A 20,102-nucleotide genomic window follows, 5' to 3' on the forward strand; every position below is an offset into this window, starting at 1 on the left:
GGGAAGACGTGGTGAGATGTCGTTTCAGAATGTGCACACAGGGTGTTCTCCTGCTGCCATATGGATAGGACCACTGCCACACACGGAGCTAAAGCAGAGGAGTGGACTAGTTATGATTCATATTTGACCTAGATAGTTTGTGTGTATGCATCGATTGGTAGGCTACGTGTGCCGTTCTTTTTTTAAATTATGTAGTTCTGTCCATGAGCTGTTCTTGTCTATTAATGTTCTGTATTATGTCATGTTTCATGTGGACCCCAGGAAGAATAGCTGCTGCTTTTGCAACAGCTAACGGGGATCTTAATAAAATACCAAAAATACCAAATACCATCCATAGCCCAGCAAAACAGGGAGTACTATTCTACTTCCTTTCAACACTATTGTACTTCAACACTTGCCGTCTCTCTGACAGCAGGACTACGTCGTCTAACTATTTGCACTCTATCTGTATATCTTTATTTATCTCTCACCATCCTGTTTCGTCCATTATATATTTGACAGACCCATCACTTTGCTTGTGCACATGCTCTCTTTTTCACTCTAACTCCCTCTCCACTCTCCATTTTTTTACCTGCCAGGATTCATTGTCCCCCACAATGAAATCGGGGAGGGGACTGTGGATTTGTCTCCGTCCGTTAATACGTTAGTCACACGCGACATCTCTCACAGCACTGGCCCAATTTTGACGATACTTGGGTGAATGATACGGCTTGCCACAGAGATCGTTCGTGGAGGACGAGATGTTTACTGTTGCCTTGTTTTAATTTTAATTTCTCCAAAATAGTTGATCCCTTGGTGGAATTTAAAAGTGGAGAGTGAAAAATGCGTTGTGTTTGTTGTCTTTGTTGTATACATTGTCATGCTGTCTGTTAATTGTGTTTTAACAGATGTCTGTTTTCTCTCCCTCACTGTGTTGTGTGTTAATTGTCGTTGTGGCAAGTTGACAGCATTTTGAATACTCGATCTGCCAGGACAATGCATTAATTAGGCTTTTGGTTAAATTTTCCATCTAGGTCCATCTGTTTGACTCACTAGGTCAACAAAACATAAGCTCAAATAATATCATTCAATCTATTGGACTTAAACTGTGCATGTGCAAGAAGGCCTAATTCTGGTAATTGGGACGTCATGTGTCGACATAATTAGTAAGTTTACAGGTCAATTCAAAATAATTAAAAGAGTGGTTGGAAATGAAAACAGCATACACATGGGGGGTCTTAAAATAAGGACCAACTGGGAATGACTGCTCGCTACAGCTTCATGAAATAATGGAATTAAAATACCATTACTGCCAACAGCAATTATTCAGGCCACTTATTTTCACACATGAAACATATGGCTTTAATGCGCGGTGATAAAAATGTGACCAAATCTACTGCTACCTGGGTTTGTGACCGATTGAGAGCTATTTTCTCATGTCTTTGGCATGAGAAAACCATGTCAACATGGTTTGCAATTGTACAAACAAACAAACAAACAAACAAACAAAAATTACTATCAAGATGATAACGAGGAACAGTCACCCAGATAATGGCAGAGGGTGTCCAGAAGACTTTAGGTAGAAAAAGGATAAAGGTCAGATGGATAGAGATTAGACATGGAGCTCACCTCGGGCACTCTGGCTGATGACACTGATGAGGTCATCATACTGGACCGGTCCATTCTGCTCATTGAAGACCTTGTCTGCTGTGGTGATGTTGTCCAGCTGAAGCTGCGTGTACAACCCCTCGGCCGTAAAGTAGTACGGCCGGTCGTCGTTCTTGTTGTCGCTGAACATGAGCATGGCGTGTCTGTGCCAGCCAAAATGCCGATGCAGGCGCACCCCAAACTCGCCCAACTTCTTGTGCGTGGGGCCCGTGTTGGTGATGGATGTGTACAAGTGGAAGCCGATGGCCGCTGCCCCGGCCGTCACCATGGGAACGTCCCAGTGGGTAGTGAAGCGGCCCACGGGAGACGAAGCGTAGTCGCAGCCAGGGCCGATGAAGGCCCATGGGTCGTAGGAGAACTTAAAGTCCACGGCCACCAATGGCGCCACTGAGTCGGAGCAGACGCCATCCTTGTTTTCGCTGCTGTCGTAGACTATTCGAAGGCGGTGGCCCGGTAGCAGGGTGGGGTCGTCATTGACTCGCTCCAGAGCCCTCATCAGAGCGGGCCCCACGCGAGGCCAGGCCCACGGGTATTCAGTGTTGCTCAAAGGCAGAATAGCAGCCAGTGTCACATTCTGGGGTTCCGAAAGTCCATTGAAAGACAGCTCGAGTTGGAGCGGTTCGGTCCTGAGGAGCGGGAAAACCAGAAACAGCAGAGAAACCCCCAGTTGTCCCTGCCACCACCAGGTTCTCATCCTCTGCATTGCTGGGTTGGACTCAGGCATCACCATCAACCACAGGGGGGCTGGCAGGAACAAACACACAGTGCATGAGGTGGCCTGTGAATAATGATTTATAACATGACACCAACCCAACTCCCAGAGGCATGTGGCTGTTATTTTGAATGATTCTTTGATTCAGTTCAATTCTGTAGCAGGATTTTGAATAACCACTAGATAAGACTACCAAAGTAGTGTTGAATTTATTCTATGTGAAATATCATGGAATTTGGATGGATGGCGATTGACAGAATAAGGGTTTAAAAAAGGTGGTGGGGGATAAGGGAAGCATCATGGTATTAACAGGTTCTAATCTACTTATTTGGTGTGTGTGGATAAGACACATGATATGATAAAGTCTAGCATTTGACTGCTTTGTTAGTGAGGATGGCTAGACCTGCCACTGTATACTTAACTTTAAATAGCTTATATAGCAATTGCATAACAGTCAGTTTCTTACTTGAGACACCAAAAAATTTAGTATAACCCCGTAGCCAACCTGTGACTAGTTAAAAAGATTCACTACCATGCCATTGCGTGTGTGAAGCCAAAACTAACCCAGCTGTCAGTGCGTGCTCATCTTTGCAGCCAAATAGACTAGCTACTCGAACTGTTAATATCAGATAGCCTATTGTAGGGATCATCAACTTGATTCAGCCGATTTTTTCTTGAGAAGATGGTCACGGGGTTAGAACTTAATTACAAATAATTTGTAGACTGCAAATTGACCGCAAGAAGCCCAAGCAGATATACAATTTGACTAAAACAAGCATTTCAACCCGTGCTTACATTTGTATAAGATCACATCTCTCTCTATTGTGCGTGCGTACTTCGGAAGAGATTTCCAAAATTAAAATCACTTCGAACTGATTTGCTGGTGTTTTTACAGTATTTTATGTCCCCCCTCTTCCCCCTCAATTTTGGGGGGCCAAATAAAATCACCAGTGGGATGGCAGTTGGGGAACACTGGACTATTGCGTGAAACTTTCCATGATTGGCCTAAATTGAATTAAATTTTTACCTTAATGTCGATGTTTATTTCTCGCCATTTTTTGTATCTCTTCCACAAGTGGCACAGATGTTCTTGGTTGATTGTCTCCCCGCTGTCCTGTCAATGGAAGATGCGAGGCTGTAAAGACATTGCGCTTCGCGCGAGGAACATTTTGTTGCGCACCACTCCTACTAGAGTGCAAATCCTTGATCTCCTGACACGTTCCTTCAATTTAGTTTGAACAGTAGATTTGAACTGTTGTTTTCTTGAAAAGCCTACTTTTTTTAAACGCAGAAAACCTTTTTGTTTAAAAAAGAGCTCTCTAGGTATGCCAGGAGTGTCTACCAACTAGGCTATAGGCTAAGCTAAATTGGCAACACTAGGCCTATAGGAAAATTCTCTAAGCTCTGGCTGGTATTTGGGATCATAAATAACACAAAAGTTATGTGAATTTCTGAAGTAGGCGACTGAATTATTGCCTAATGTATATCACTGTTGTTGTTTTGAAGAATGAAAAAAAAACGGCTAATTATTTCAATCTGTAGCCGCTGCTTCTTAGCCTAAATTCCAACACATGTTTTGCTGGTGCTGTGAAGGCAGCGATTTTACTCGTCTCTTGTTGATTCCATTAATGCTAAAAGTTGAAATAGCAGCTAAACATCCAAAGTTCTCGAAGCCGACCGATAAACCGAAGTGTCATTCTTAGCGTTGCGTGCGGTGGTTTCCTCTCTGCGCACATCGCCAACATTCAGCTCAACTCAGTCATACAGCAAAATACAAGGATCTCTCGCTCTGATGAATAAGCGCTGGGGAGCTCCCGGCACAAGGGTAACCAGTCTGTGTGCGCTGCAGTGTGATAGGCTATATTTGCTTTTGTGCACAGGGCTGGGAAGGGTGAGGCATATACCATTACATTACCATGTGTCATCAATAACAAAAGATGTGCGCCTAAGGGATGGATGGGGAGCTGTGTTATTGCAGGGACATTTATTCCAAAACATGATGTTGTTTGAGTGTGTGTGTGTGTGCATAAGGAATGTATGCATTGTCAGTGTGTGTGTTCCCAAATGCATGTACTGTAATAGTTAGAATATCAGGGCTGGTGGTATGATTTCCAGATAAATGCTTAATTGGGTGAGCTTGTTCGATGTGCACATCTGAAACCATTGTTCCTCAAACTGAGTAAGCAAGCTGAGATAGTGCTTTTTTTGTTGTTGCCAAATGTCTAAGGTTAACCGTGATTGCATACGGTAATCCAGTCACTCCTATTATGACTGGATAACAATGTAGGTTAATGTTCGTTACTTCTGCTAAAGGAGAGCAACAAAATGTATTTAACAATTGCCTACTACTGACTGTCGCTAAATTAGATTCTGAAGAATTTCTGCCCATCGCACGCTCTTACTTTTCATTGTTCCACGTTTTTTCCCACCTCTTCCTCTCAACTAAAGCATACTATTTTTTGTAAAAGTCCATTAAGCTTTTATTGCCACTTAGTCCTTCTCCCCTCAATAGTCTTCACTGCACTTTAATTTCACCTTGCCCTATCTCGTGTCTTGCATCACTTGCAAGCGTGTTCTGCTCGCTTAACTTCCAGCTCAATAGAGGGAAAACAAGCGCTCGCTTGCTTCCCGGACGCCGGGAGGCGGAAGACCGTGTGTATGCAAAGTGCCAAGCGGAGGTGAAGCTTCCCGAGTCATGGCCACTCGTAAATCATCCGCGGGACCCATGCTGCCTTTACCTCCAACAGAGGAGGAGTGAGTTCATTCACCATGCTCCTCTTACCCCGACATGTGTTTTTTCTTGGCTAATGTACAACCCTCCTCCACTACTGTCCACCCACCTAACCCATTTTCTCCCCTTTGGCCCCCTCATCCTTCTGCCCAAGCCACACTCCAAAAGGCTGCAGGATACAGTTTACAAAACAGGATGTGGCACAGTTGTCCACTCCCTCTCTCCCCTGTACCTTTTCCTGGATATTATCACCGACCTCCGGACAGACCCCCCCCCCCCCCCCCCCCACACACACACACTCTAGCACCCCCTCCCTCTTCCACTAGGCCTGTGCACTCAGGTTATTGGTCATCACACTGCTCTGACAATGAAACACATGCTTCCCTCTTCCCTACCCACACTATTAACTGGTGGAAGACAGAATACCTCCGGATAAAATAGCATGAGATCAGTAGTCTCTTATGTAGCTATCTTACACATGAACGTACAGACATAAGACTAGAAAACCTCCACAATTCCTTCATGTGGTGTTTTGCTTTCCTCCAGCTCTTGATGACTCTTTCCCTGCACTCCCACTAGCATTGTCTGCCCAGCGCGTTGCATGTGATGATGCCTAACCTCTCTGTGTCCTTTTCCCCTTCTCTCTGGTCTCTGTCCCTTTGAACCTGCTGAATCACACTGTTCCAAAGCTGCTAATGGTCTCACTGAGTAAAATAGAGAGCCGAACACCACTGTGGTGACAGATATTGATGTGTGTGTGTGGATGCGCACACACATTTGTGGGTCTGTGTGGGTGTGGGAGAGTGCCTTGATCTTACTACAGAAGAAAACTAGTTACCACTTGCCTCCATGGTTCTGACATGATGCAGCTTCACTAATGGTGGTTTGCATCAACGTGTGTGTTTGCCTGTGAGTGTGTGAGTAAGCTACAGTCTAGTAAAAAGCATCACCCCCCCAAAAAAAACAATGTGTAGAGGTGATGACTAACGGAGAGTAATCTGTATTAAAACATTTTTAAAGTTGGACACTATGCCTCCAACAATTGGATAATCCTAACCAACGTCACTTAAATTATTGGTAGTAATATAAACTACATGACCAAAAGTATGTGGACACCTGCTCGTCGAACATCTCAATCCAAAATCATGGTCATTAATATGGAGTTGGTTCCCCCTTTGCTGCTATAACAGCCTCCACTCTTTTGGGAAGGCTTTCCACTAGATGTTGGAACATTGCTGCGGGGACTTGTTTCCATTCAGACACAAGAACATTAGTGAGGTCGGGCACTGATGTTGGGCGATTACGCCTGGCTCACAGACGGTGTCCCAATTCATCCCAAAGGTGTTCCATGGGGTTGAGGTCAGGGCCCTGTGCAGGCCAGTCAAGTTCATCCACACCAATCTCGACAAACCATTTCTGTGTGGACCTCGCTTTTTGCACGCGGCATTGTCCGGAAATTGGCCTTCCCCAAACTGTTGCCACAAAGTTGGAAGCACAGAATCGTCTAGAATGTCATTGTATGCTGTCAAGATTTCCCTTCACTGGAACTAAGGGGTCTAGCTCGAACCATGAAAAACATCCCCAGTCCAATATTCCTCCTCCACCAAACTTTACAGTTGGAACTGTGCATTGGGGCAGGTAGCGTTCTTCTGGCATCCCCCAAACCCAGATTTGTCCGTCAGACTGATGGTGAAGCGTGATTCATCAATCCAGAGAACGCATTTCCACTGCGGCGAGCTTTACGCCACTCCAGCCGATGCTTGGCATTGCATATGGTGATTTTAGGTGTGCAGCTGCTTAGCCATGGAAACCCATTTCATGAAGCTCCCGACGAACAGTTCTTGTGCTGACATTGCTTCCAGAGGCAATTTGGAACTCAGTATTTATTTAACTAGGCAAGTCAGTTAAGAACAAATTCTTATTTACAATGACGGCCTACCAAAAGGCCTCCTGCGGAGGCCGGGGCTGGGATTAAAAATTAAAAATATAGCACAAAACACACATAACATGAGAGACACCGCAACACTACATAAAGAGAGACCTAAGACAACAACATAGCATGGCAGCAACACACAACAACACAGCATGGTAGCAACACGACATGGCAGCAGCACAACATGGTACAAACATTATTGGGCACAGACAACAGCACAAAGGCAAGAAGGTAGAGACAACAATACATCATGCAAAGCAGCCACAACTGTCCGTACGTGTGTCCATGATTGAGTCTTTGAATGAAGAGATGGAGATAAAACTGTCCAGTTTGAGTATTTTTTGCAGCTTGTTCCAGTCACTAGCTCCAGCGAACTGAAGAGGAGTGACCCAGGCATGTGTGTGCTTTGGGGACCTTTAACAGAATGTGACTGGCAGAACGGGTGTTGTATGTGGAGGATGAGGGCTGCAGTAGATATCTCAGATAGCGGGGAGTGAGGCCTAACAGGGTTTTATAAATAAGCATTAACCAGTGAGTCTTGCAACAGGTGTACAGAGATGACCAGTTTATAGAGGAGTATAGAGTGCAGTGATGTGTCCTATAAGGAGCATTGGTGGCAAATCTAATGGCCAAATGGTAAAGAACATCTAGCCGCTTGAGAGCGCCCTTACCTGCCAATCTATAAATTGCATCTCCATAATAGCATGGGTAGGATGGTCATCTGAATCAGGGTTAGTTTGGCAGCTGGGGTAAAAGAGGAACGATTACAATAGAGGAAACCAAGTCTAGATTTAACCTTAGCCTTCAGCTTTGATATGTGCTGAGAGAAGGACAGTGTACCGTCTAGCCATAATCCCAAGTACTTGTATGAGGTGACTACCTCAAGCTCTTAATCCTCAGAGGTAGTAATAACACCTGTGGGAAGAGGGGCATTCTTCTTACCAAACCACATGACCTTTGTTTTGGAGGTGTTCAGAACAAGGTTAAGGGCAGAGAAACCTTGTTGGACACTAAGAAAGCTTTGTTGTAGAGCGTTTAACACAAAATCCGGGGAGGGGCTAACTGAGTATAAGACTGTGTCTGCATATAAATGGCTGAGAGAGCTTTATACTGCCTGAGCTATGTTGTTGATGTAAATTAAGAAGAGCGTGGGGCCTAGGATCGAGCCTTGGCGTACTCCCTTGGTGACAGGCAGTGGCTAAAACAGCAGATGTTCTGACTTTATATACTGCACTTTTTGAGAGAGGTAGTTAGCAAACCAGGCCAAAGACCCCTCAGAGACACTAATACTCTTTAGCCGGTCCACAAGAATGGAATGGTGTACCGTATCAAAAGCTTTGGCCAAGGCAATAAAAATCACAACATTGCTTAGAATCAAGAGCAATTGTGACATCATTTATGACCTTTGAGATTGCAGTGACACATCCATAACCTGAGCAGAAACCAGATTGCATACTAGAGATATTACTACATCAAGAAAGCAAGTCAGTTGATGTGAGTGTTGCAACCAAGGACAGACAATTTATACTCGCTACGCGCTTTAGCACCCGGTGGTCCCGTTCTATGAGCTTGTGTGGCCTACCACTTCGTGGGTGAGCCGCTGTTGCTCCTGGACGTTTCCACTTCACAATAACAGCTCTTACATTTGACCGTGGCAGCTCTAGCAGGGCAGAAATTTGACGTACTGGCTTGTTTGAAAGGTGGCATCCTATGACGGTGCCACGATGAAAGTCACTGAGCTCTTCAGTAAGGCCATTCTACAGCCAATGTTTGTCTATGGAGATTGCATGGCTCAATTTTATACACCTGTCAGCAACGGGTGTGGTTGAAATAGCCCGAATCCACTAATTTGAAGGGTTGTCCACATACTTTGGTTTGTGTGTGTATACAGTCCATTTGGTAAGTATTCAGACCCCTTGACTTTTCCCACATTGTTACGTTACAGCCTTAAAATCGTTTTTTTCCGCCTCATCAAGCTACACACAATACCCCATAATGACAAAGCAAAAAGAGGGTTATAGAAATTATATATATATATATTTTTGTTTACAATTATGACATATACATAAGTATTCAGACCCTTACTCAGTACTTTGCTGAAGCACATTTGGCAGCGATTACAGCCTCTGGTATTCTTTCGGTATGAAGTTACAAGCTTGGCACACCTGTATTTGGGGAGTTTCAGCTCATTATATTTTTGTTCAGTGAGATGTGTGTGTATTGAATTTATTTATTTGTATGGAGTAAGCTATTGTGTTCGCTGTTTCCGGTAATCAATAAATACTACTGCACAAAATTCTAAAATCACCCGATCAGTGTCATACCATGTACAATATATGAACTGTCTAATTGTTATGATGTTTTACCATATTGCAGACATGAAGAGATGCAGAGAATGGAGTTGGGTTACTTCTAAGTAACTTTGGGTTACTCTTAAAGCTTGTTGCATGCGTCGCAGTCGAAACGGTTTCTGCATATATTGTGACGAAATGTTTAGACTTTTTTGTTCGTTTGGGGTCCGGTAGGTACATTTTTTGGGGTGGTTGTTAAAGCACACACTATTTTTTCCAAAGTCTACGCCCCCTTGTCTGTGGTTGGTCAACAGTACTACTAGTAGGATTGTGAACTATGGAGGGGATTCTATTAAATATGTGTTGTCATTCAATGAGAGACGACTAGTTTTAATGCAACGTTTCTCACTTGAGAAATACTGCACAACTAAGACTTCCTCTGCATATTTTTCTAAATCAATTACATTTTTCTTGATTTATATTGGATTAAAGCAAACTATTGTCTATACTGGATATGTTGTTGCTACGGCGTCTCCAACTATATTGCTGTTTTTCAAGCGAAGGTCTTTTTAGGGAGTATGCGATGCCCAGTCACTCGCATCGCCTAGCCCTGCTAGGAGAAAGATTTACCTAGTATGCGCGGGCGCCTCCAGTCATCATCTTCGACATTGTGACCTTCCATTATAGAGCTTTGCTTTGATGTGAGTTCATTTTTTATTAAAAAAAAATGTATTTAACTGATGTGAATTTAGGCCTATACATTCATATCAGTTGTGTTCATACATTGTATTCACCTTATTTCTATTGTGGATAGTGTTTGTGAGCCAATGGAAAGTCTACAAAACACTGATAAAACCAGCCTTTGTATTGAATCCCATTTGATTGTGTGCTTCCAATTTTGATCATCATGATTTAGTGATGGCAAAGAAATTTATTGATCTACTGGGATTTTTGAAAGAGACTAACTTGGTTCTGTTTGCTTGGACTTAAGAGAACTATGGTTGTGTTTTTTTGCAGGCAGTAGTTTTATTTTGATGCATACATTTGCCATTTTGATGGTATAGTTTAGATTAATGTATTTACATTTTGAAAAAAACACATTTACTGTTTTGGAAAGGGCCACAGAGTTCTGTGTCTTGTGAACTCGGTTTTGAAAATCGACAACATTGTTCCAAAAAAATGTTTGTACATGATTGGGAGAAGCTGTAATAGATGCATCACATAAATGGAAAAAAAGAGGAGTCCCTACAAAACCTATACAGAGAAGTGTGGGGACTAGCCTACGGCCTTAATTAATGCTAGGGAATGTACCACACACAGGTTTCCCTTGGAAACCATCTTGGCGTTAGCTGAAAATGGAAGTTAACATAAACCACACTCACCTCTTTTTTGGTAAATACCATATGTAGGAGGACCTTCACATTCCCATACATTAAACACCCCCACCCCATTGAGCCAGTGCAAGAAAATTACAACAAAGTAGGTACAAAACACTGTCGCAAATAGTCACTGGGCAGAGGCTGATGTAAACCCAAAAAACTACAAATAAACAGATGCAAGTCCCGTATAGATAAACACATATTGCATAGACCTGCAGTGTATATGTCGTACACTGGCTCAGGATGCAAAAAGTCAGTTACAGCAGCTACAGACTTTTTTTTACAGACTTTATCAGACCCTTTGCCCTCAGAGGAGGCCATAGCACGCAGGAGGCTCGTTAGAAGGCATCACAGCTGACAAGCTCAACTGAATGACTCATTTCTGATTACAGTTAGCCCATGAGAGGGAACGCAGGAAACCGCCATGCCCCGGGGGGGGGGGGGGTTGTGCTATGAGGATGTGCAGCTGCCAACCATGGGTAATCACAGCGGTGCAAGTTCCTGGTAGCAGCTGGAATTGTTGAGGTTGAGAGAGGGCAGCCAATTGCACAAGGCTCTGATCACTTTCCAGAGGGCACGGAGACAAGTGTGGACAAGAAACAGCGAGGCAAGAAGACAAGTCGAGGAGTGATAGATAGATAGCGAGGCCGCCACAGTCGAGCTGCTACTGCATGAGTGAGACAACTGAGTCACAGTTGAAACAACCCCTCCACTGGGCACAAACTGGTTGAATCAATGTTGTTTCCCAGGTTTTCCAACATTACAGCACAATCTTATTCCATTGTCAATTCTGTTCAGCATACTTTGTTACCATACGTATAATTTCAATTTTCTTTACTTTTAAAAGCCATGGTAGTTAAAATGATTATACTTTTTAAAAATCACACATACATACCAAACCAACAGATAAGAAAAAGGGGCACAGGAAGTGATGCAGCCCAGGAAGCACACGTCCATTTTCTCAATATCTCTATTTCAGCTTAACCAAACTCCATTAGCCATGTGCTCTTACCAAACAAAGCCATAACACACTCAAAACCTCAAACCATGCCTCCGGACTGCATTCACTTCCTATAGGTATCCGCCTGGCACACACAAACAGGGGGTTTAAATACAGATGCATTAATCAACCAATAAAAAGGCTTCTTTCATAAACATGCAAATAAATCACACCTGTGACAATATGATCAAAGCATTATTCGTTAGACCATTACATAAACACTTATTAGTATGCGTGCCCAGTTAAAGGATGCAACCAATCAAAGACACAGTTAATTGGTTACCCTTTAATCAGTTTAGGAAAACATCAGACACCAGACATGGTTTTGATTTAACCTACTTTCAAAAAGAAAAATGTTCATCATTAAATTCCTAATTGGTCAAAATGAAAACCTTCGTACTGTGCACAGTAGGTGCTCAGTGCTGTAGGTTGGTGATTTTTGAATGCAGCAGGTATTCATTCATAAAGTCATTACTTAATGTATCGAGTTTGTATACCAATTCTGGGGTCAATTTGGCTAATGGTTTATGTTAAGATTTGTGAAATATTTTCACAATATTTTACATTGTTCGTCTACATAATTAGAATCTAACATTCATTTGCATGAGACAGTCTAGTTGATCATTAGTTAGTGCTCTAGTATCCTATGGTGCCAATGACATCTATAGTGCCACCAACTCGTCTGGTGCAGCCATCTAAGGTTACAGTGACTTAATATTCACACAGCTTCCAAGGAAATGTACATGAAGTTTACATACCAAATTTCATGGCCCCATGTCCATCTGTTCAGTTCTTATAGCCCTGGTGTGACATGGTACCATCTAGTGGTGTAGCATTGCCGACGTTGAATGCTAAAATGAATCATTCTTAAATTGATTAGAGGCTAATTCATTGAGTCTGTATTCCAAATCTGGAGTCAATCTAATGTGTGGTTCATGAGGAGAAGCTTTTAAAAGTATTTTTAGCAGTAGCATATGTGCTAACGTGCATCTATAGGTACAGTGCGGCCATATTTGAATGCAGCAACAATTTTTTCTTAAAACCATTAAAGACTGAGTGAATCTGATGTTTGGTTCATAAGAAGATGATTGCAGACGGTTTTGAGCATTGGTGTTACATAGTCAAACATATGAATTGTTAATAGTTTGCTTTTTTCATATCAATGCCAAACTTAACTGGTTCATCATGGTATTGGCTTTGAAGACCCAAGAAAGTTTCATGTTGATAGGCCACTGTGGAGTCGATTTACGAAGGCTTTAAATGGACACCGTGCTTCTACATCTGCATTGCTTGCTGTTTGGGATTTTAGGCTGGGTTTCTATATAGCACTTTGACATCGGCTGATGTAAAAAGTGCTAAATACATTTGATAGATTGATTGAAACATAAAATCTGATTTCCTGATGTATAATAACTCAGCCATCTCTTAAGCAATCCCTTAACTTTTCTGAAACTAAGTTTATAGATCTACCATGGGTGTTAAAAACCCTCTCTCATTAACCCTCTCTCTGACCCTGGAAGAGACACAAAATGTGTAGCCTTTTACTGCTAGGTAGGCTACCATCCCCCGCCTCAGTCTGACTCTATTATTCAGGCATAGGGCACTTCACACCTGTGTGCCAGGGAACTCAGTCAGCTGACCAGGGCCAGCCGGGCTCAGGCTGGCTCTACCTTCTGGAGGTAAGACTTCCCCAACCCTGTGTTAGTGCATCTCTGAACATGTAAGTGGACTTTGTTAGGGTTCGTGTGCATTTGATCTGTATACATGTTATAAGCTGCTACTGCTTTGTTAGTATATGCTTATAAACTCAGCAAAAAAAGAAACGTCCTCTCACTGTCAACTGCGTTTATTTTCAGCAAACTTAACATGTGTAAATATTTGTATGAACATAACAAGATTCAACACCTGAGACATAAACTGAGCAAGTTCCACAGACATGTGACTAACAGAAATGGAATAATGTGGAATAAAGGGGGGGTCAAAATCAAAAGTAACAGTCAGTATCTGGTGTGGCCACCAGCTGCATTAAGTACTGCAGTGCATCTCCTCCTCATGGACTGCACCAGATTTGCCAGTTCTTGCTGTGAGATGTTACCCCACTCTTCCACCAAGGCACCTGCAAGTTCCCAGACATTTCTGGGGGGAATGGCCCTAGCCCTCACCCTCCGATCCAACAGGTCCCAGATGTGCTCAATGGGATTGAGATCCGGGCTCTTCGCTGGCCATGGCAGAACACTGACATTCCTGTCTTGCAGGAAATCACACACAGAACAAGCAGTAGGGTTGGTGGCATTGTCATGCTGGAGGGTCATGTCAGGATGAGCCAGCAGGAAGGGTACCACATGAGGGAGGAGGATGTCTTCCCTGTAACGCACAGCGTTGAGATTGCCTGCAATGACAACAAGCTCAATCCGATGATGCCGTGACACACCATGACGGACCCTCCACCTCCAAATCAATCCCGCTCCAGAGTACAGGCCCAGGGGGAACGCTCATTCCTTCAACAATAAACGCGAATCCGATCATCACCCCTGGTGAGACAAAACTACGACTCGTCAGTGAAGAGCACTTTTTGCCAGTCCTGTCTGGACCGGCGATGGTGGGTTTGTGCCCATAGGTGACGTTGTTGCCGGTGATGTCTGGTGAGGACCTGCCTTACAACAGGCCTACAAGCCCTCAGTCCAGCCTCTCTCAGCCTCTTGCGGACAGTCTGAGCACTGATGGAGGGATTGTGCGTTCCTGGTGTAACTCGGGCAGTTGTTGTTGCCATCCTGTACCTGTCCCGCAGGTGTGATGTTCAGATGCACCGATCCTGTGCAGGTGTTGTTACACGTGGTCTGCCACTGCGAGGACGATCAGCTGTCCATCCTGCCTCCCTGTAGCGCTGTCTTAGAAAAACACAAAAAGAAAGATGCCCAGGGTCCCTGCTCATCTGCGTGAATGTGCCTTAGGCATGCTGCAAGGAGGCATGAGGACTGCAGATGTGGCCAGGGCAATAAATTGCATTGTACGGACAATAAAAAAGTTGGTGCTGACTTATCAGCTCAATATTCAGTACTAAAACATTTACTTGGATCTACTGTCACGGCCGTTGCTGGAAGAAGACCAAGGTGCAGCGTGGTGAGCGTACATTTTCCTTTTTATTTCAAAATGTCACCAACAAAACAACAAATGAAAAACAACCATGAAGCTTACAGGGCATTAGTGCCACAAACAAAGTTAACTACCCACAATGAAAGGAGGGGAAAAGGGCTACCTAAGTATGGTTCCCAATCAGAGACAACGATAGACAGCTGTCCCTGATTGAGAACCATACCCGGCCAAAACATAGAAACACAAAATCATAGAAAACAAAACATAGAATGCCCACCCCAAATCACACCCTGACCAAACCAAATAAAGACATAAAAAGGCTCTCTAAGGTCAGGGCGTGACATCTACTCCAATTCTGAACAGTGTTCCACGTAATGGAAACAGATTATTGTTTTAGATGACATTACCTTCTTATTTAAATCAAAGGTATATCCAAACTATCGAATTGAGAAATAATAATTGGAAATTGTCAAAAATGTATCTTATTAAATTATTCATGCCTGTGTCCCTTACAGACTGAGTTCAGTGATTACCACTCCCTTTCACTGGCGGTTTATCTATTGGTCCACAGGAAGCTTCTTTAACCCAAACACCAGATGGCAGCCTCTAATATATTATCAGTCCCAAGGCTCAATCCCTCTGTTTGTCATGTGACCTTGTATTAAAACCTTAGCTTCTTAAAATGACTATGACATTGCTTTATTAGAGTTCTATCTGAAAGCCACTAATATTACCATTCACATACAGTCAACATTCATTCAATTTGAAATCAACTGATAGATCATGAGTACCATGAATCTTTCCACTTTACTTTCTTTATCACTGTCTTTGTTACTTTCATTAGTCTCTATATAAGTTTCCTTAAACTAGGACCCTTCTAGTCTTTCCAGTAGGAAAAACCCTCTCAATCACTACTGCTAATACACACTGACCACTTTCAAACAATGTTCTGCTTTTACCCCTATTGTAAAGTTTAAAAACAAACAAAACAAACATGATAACTTTCTCCTTATTGGAAGGAATTGTTTGCATTTTAGTCTACCCTAACAATGTTACCCTTAATATGTATTACTGTTGTATATTCACTTTCTGTTTCACACTCATTAAATGTCTGTTATTTTGAGATTAATATGTTATGAGCCAAAATTATAAAATACATTGGCCAATTCAGAAGGGGAGAGAGAAACTTTGGAGGGAGCTTCGTTTTTAAGGTAACTCTCGAGACTAGAGTTTCTTTCAGGGATCAACATATATTGCAACTGGGCTAGCACTGCCACTGTCATTGTAGTGCTCTGTCCAAAATAAGTCTGGCACCTGAGACAGGATAGACTGGGAAACAGTGTCAGACCCCCACTCCTTCTGGGGGAGGGGTTCAATTTGTCTGCTTACTCATTGGTTTAATATCTCATCATTTGGGATATCAACGAAAACTCCATCTGGGGTACAATAAATGTAAGCATTAAGTTTAGTTAACAAGTCTCTACCTAACAAGTTACAAGGTTGGGTTGGTGAATACAGAAAATTATTTTCAATATTCATTGGTCCTATGGAATAGGGCATGGGTTTTGTTTCAAAATGTATTACCGGGTGGAGGAAATCCCATAAACGTTTAAGCACCTGTATCTACCAACATAGGAATTTCCTTCTCCTGTATGTATACCATAATTTTTGGGACAGATTGGTCTCCTTTTACCTGTGGGCATTGCTGTATCAAAGATGCTGTTTCCCCTGAGGGGCGTCCCTATGGTGGCTGGTTAATTTCATAAAATTATTTTGCGTTGGAAGCAGTTTTTTTGTTTGTGTACTTTTTACCCTTTTTCTCCCCAATTGGTAGTTACAGTCTTGTCCCATCGCTGCAACTCCCATAAGGACTCGGGAGAGGCGAAGGTCGAGAGCCATGCATCCTCCAAAACATGACCCCGCCAGGCCGCACTGCTTCTTGACACACTGCTCGCTTAACCCGGAAGCCAGCCGCACCAATGAGTCGGAGGAAACACCATACAGCAGGTGACCGTAGTCAGCGTGCATGCGCCACGAGTCGCTAGAGCACGATGGGACAAGGACATCCCGGCTGGCCAAACCCTCGCCTAAGCCAGACGATGCTGGGCCAATTGTGTGCTGCCTCATGGGTCTCCCAGTTGCGTCCGGCTGCGACACAGCCTGGGATCAAACCAGGGTCTCTAGTGACGCATCTAGCACACGGGTGTCCTTCCAACTCTTTCGCCTGAAGTCTTTGACCACCACGAAATCACCTGGGTTCAAATAGTTCTCAGCTCCACCTGCCAGGTTCGGCAAAGATGCCTTTACCCGGGGGAAAAGATTCTTAAGAACACTGTTAAGGTTGACACAATACTCAACCATGTCTTCCTCCATTCCTTGCAGGGACAACCTGTTCTGGGGAAAAGGTGTATTAGTCATCCTCATGGGAAGACCAGTCAGCACCTCGTGTGGAGAGAAACCAGTGACTGTGTGGGATCTTCCTCTCATACTCATCAGTGTCAATGGAAGCACCTTTACCCATGTCAGGCTTGTTTCACCAATTAGTTTAATACATTTTGTTTTCAGAGTTTGGTTCAACATTGTTAGTCATTGTACAACCCCGCCACCAGATAAATTTTATGCAAACACAGTAAAACCTACTGTACACCAATATTTATTTACAAGATCCACCATCCCTCCTTTTGACACATGGCCTTGACCTTGACCGTGACAATTTGTCAAGGAATTGGAAAGTACCATGGGGCATGGCTGGTGTGCTCCACACTTCCAGCCATTCACCCTAGGCATCCTTCTCTGATGCATCAGCCGTTGCCTGCAGAGCAACAATGTCATTAACAGAGAAAGGGTTAGTGGAAGCAGGAACTGCTGCCATCTGTAGGAGGGGGAAACAAAAGATGAAGCAGCTAATTTAGCTGTGCAGTCAGCCTTAGTGTTCCCCAGAGAAATGTTATCTTCAAATAGAGGAGGGGAGTTGGACAGCCTGTAACAGAGACGAAACAAGATAACTGTGTGCAATTTGTTTTCAAGACGAGGTCAAAAACCCTCTATTCTTCCACAATGTTCCAAAATAATGCACGACACCAAACGCAGATCTACGATCAGTGTAAATGTTAACAGAGCTGTCCTTTCCCAAAATACAAGCTCTATTCAAGCCAAATAGTCCTACCGCCTGTGCAGATAAGTGTGAGGGGAGTCTAGCACTCAGGGGTTGGACCCATCTACAAAAAACTAAATGTCCGGATTGTCTAACGGGGTGTCTCTCAAGTCCAACCTACAGCTACAGTCAACTTCAAAAACAAAATCACAGTCATGGTCTTCACTGGCATCTGCTGTAGGGAGACGTGTTGAAGGGTTAAGAATTGTACATAACATGGGAGTAACATGGGACATGTCAACAGAATGTTCTGATTGTCTAGCAATCTCGCAGGCGTCAAATGAGCTGTTCTTGACGGTGTAATAATTGCGTGAACAGTATGGGGCACATGTACGGTTAGAGGAGACATTGCCACAATGTCAGAACATGCCAAAACAGCCTCAGTAGCAGCCGCTACCGATCACAAGCAGGAACCCATTCCCCTGATCACAGTATCCAGTCTTTTAGAATAATAACCAACAAGTCTATATCCTACCCCATGATACTGTGTCAAAACTGCTGACATAAACCCACCTGTCTCTGAAACAAGAAGATGGAAGGGTTTAGTATGGTCTGGCAAACCCAAGCAAGGGGTATACATTCATGTTTGTTTCAATTTTACAAATGCCACCTCAGCCTCATCAGTCCAGACCACAACTTCACTTGCCTCCATCTTTCTCCCATAAAAACAATCCTGCAGCAGTTGAACTATCTCTGCATAGTCTTTCAACCACAGATGGCCAAGAACCAGCCACACCTAACAACACTTTAATTGCCTCTAATCTATCTATGGAGAGGGCGCGCCACTCAGAAATAACATCATGACCCAAATATTTAACAGAGCTGTGGCATAATTTCATCTTACAGGGGTTAACTTTATGACCATTTTCTGTCCCCCAAAAAATCAACAATGCCCGAGTGTCCTCGTGACAAATCTCCTCTGATTGTGAGCAAACCAACAAATCGTCAACATACTGAACCAAAATACTCCTTCCAGAAACAACAAAAGCCTCTAGGTTCCGAGACATTTCTTGGGCAAAGATGGCAGGTGATTCAACGTGGCCTTGAGGCATCACTGTCCATGACCATTTTCTACCAAGAAATGTAAACGAGAACCAGTCATGTGATTCTTCAGCCACAGGAATGCTAAAGAAAGCATTAGTTAAATCAATTACTGAAAAACAACAACTACCTGGAGGCACCTGGGATAAAATGGTAACAGTGTTAGGCACCAGGGGTGTTCTAGCATGTACAGCATCGTTTACTATTCTAAGGTCTTGCACAAAATGATAATCACCAGATGGTTTCCTAACAGGTAGAATTGGTGTGTTACAGGGCGAATTCGGGCAGAGAACCAGAGCGCCTCGTTCAACTTCTTTGTTAAGAGGGTACTGGCTTCTTTGTTAAGAGGGTACTGAATTTTGTGGGTGCTTTTTGGAACGACCATAACTGGCAAAGCTCCTTTCATGCGTCCAATGTCAGTCTTGGATTTAGCCCACAGTTCTTCACGTATATCTTTTAACCAATCAATGTGTGAATTATCTTGTAATACCACAGGCATGGTTTCAACGGGAATTGGTTATTTTCTTGGTATTGTCATTGCAGTAGCCCAGTATGGGGAATAGAAAGTTGCTGTTGAAGCTGCCACTTTTCCTCTCCTTCCCAGGCCACCCAATTAGTTGCTTCCATCACTTTCTTCATTCAAACACCCACATCATTCCATTGTGTTCCAGAAGCTTTTGATGAGCTACAATTGGGAACAGAGCCAGGGACTGCTACGAAGTCTTCTCCTCTGTATATCCCATTCATGGTTATCTCAACTGTCTCTGTTTTGACCATCTCTGTTGGTATTCTTCGCATTAGGGAACATCAGCAGTACAATGTAGGTGTTCAGACACTTCCCAGTTAGCATGCAACGGGGAAGAGAGGGATTGCTTTCTCAGCTCCCCCTCAACATGTAGAACATTCAGGTGCTAAGCATAGTACCAGTTCATCAGGCACGGGAAGATTACGTTTTCTCTCTATCCCAATGACAATCCTTTGTCAGTATAGGCAACAGATAAATTCATTTTACACATCAAATCTCCTCCTAATAAATTTACTGGTCAGGCAGAGGAATTGGTGTTTCCATTTTCCGTCTCCCCACTCGACATCCAGGGAATTCCAGATGCTCCAACTGTGTG

The 20,102-nt window shown here is 43.3% G+C and overlaps 1 protein-coding gene across 1 annotated transcript in view; it reads right to left on the reverse strand.

Annotated features, from left to right (window-relative positions):
• LOC120027333 (atrial natriuretic peptide receptor 1-like) overlaps nucleotides 1-2,413 on the reverse strand; it is a 107,510-nt gene extending 105,097 nt beyond the window's left edge. The window contains exon 1 of the mRNA XM_038972253.1: nucleotides 1,609-2,413. Coding sequence (XP_038828181.1) covers nucleotides 1,609-2,377 — 769 coding nt within the window. The 5' untranslated portion in view covers nucleotides 2,378-2,413. The remainder of the gene's footprint in view (nucleotides 1-1,608) is intronic.
• Between the last annotated feature and the right edge of the window lie 17,689 nt (nucleotides 2,414-20,102).

The sequence above is a fragment of the Salvelinus namaycush genome, chromosome 32 (genome assembly GCF_016432855.1).
Source record: "Salvelinus namaycush isolate Seneca chromosome 32, SaNama_1.0, whole genome shotgun sequence".
NCBI classification, from domain to species: domain Eukaryota; kingdom Metazoa; phylum Chordata; class Actinopteri; order Salmoniformes; family Salmonidae; genus Salvelinus; species Salvelinus namaycush.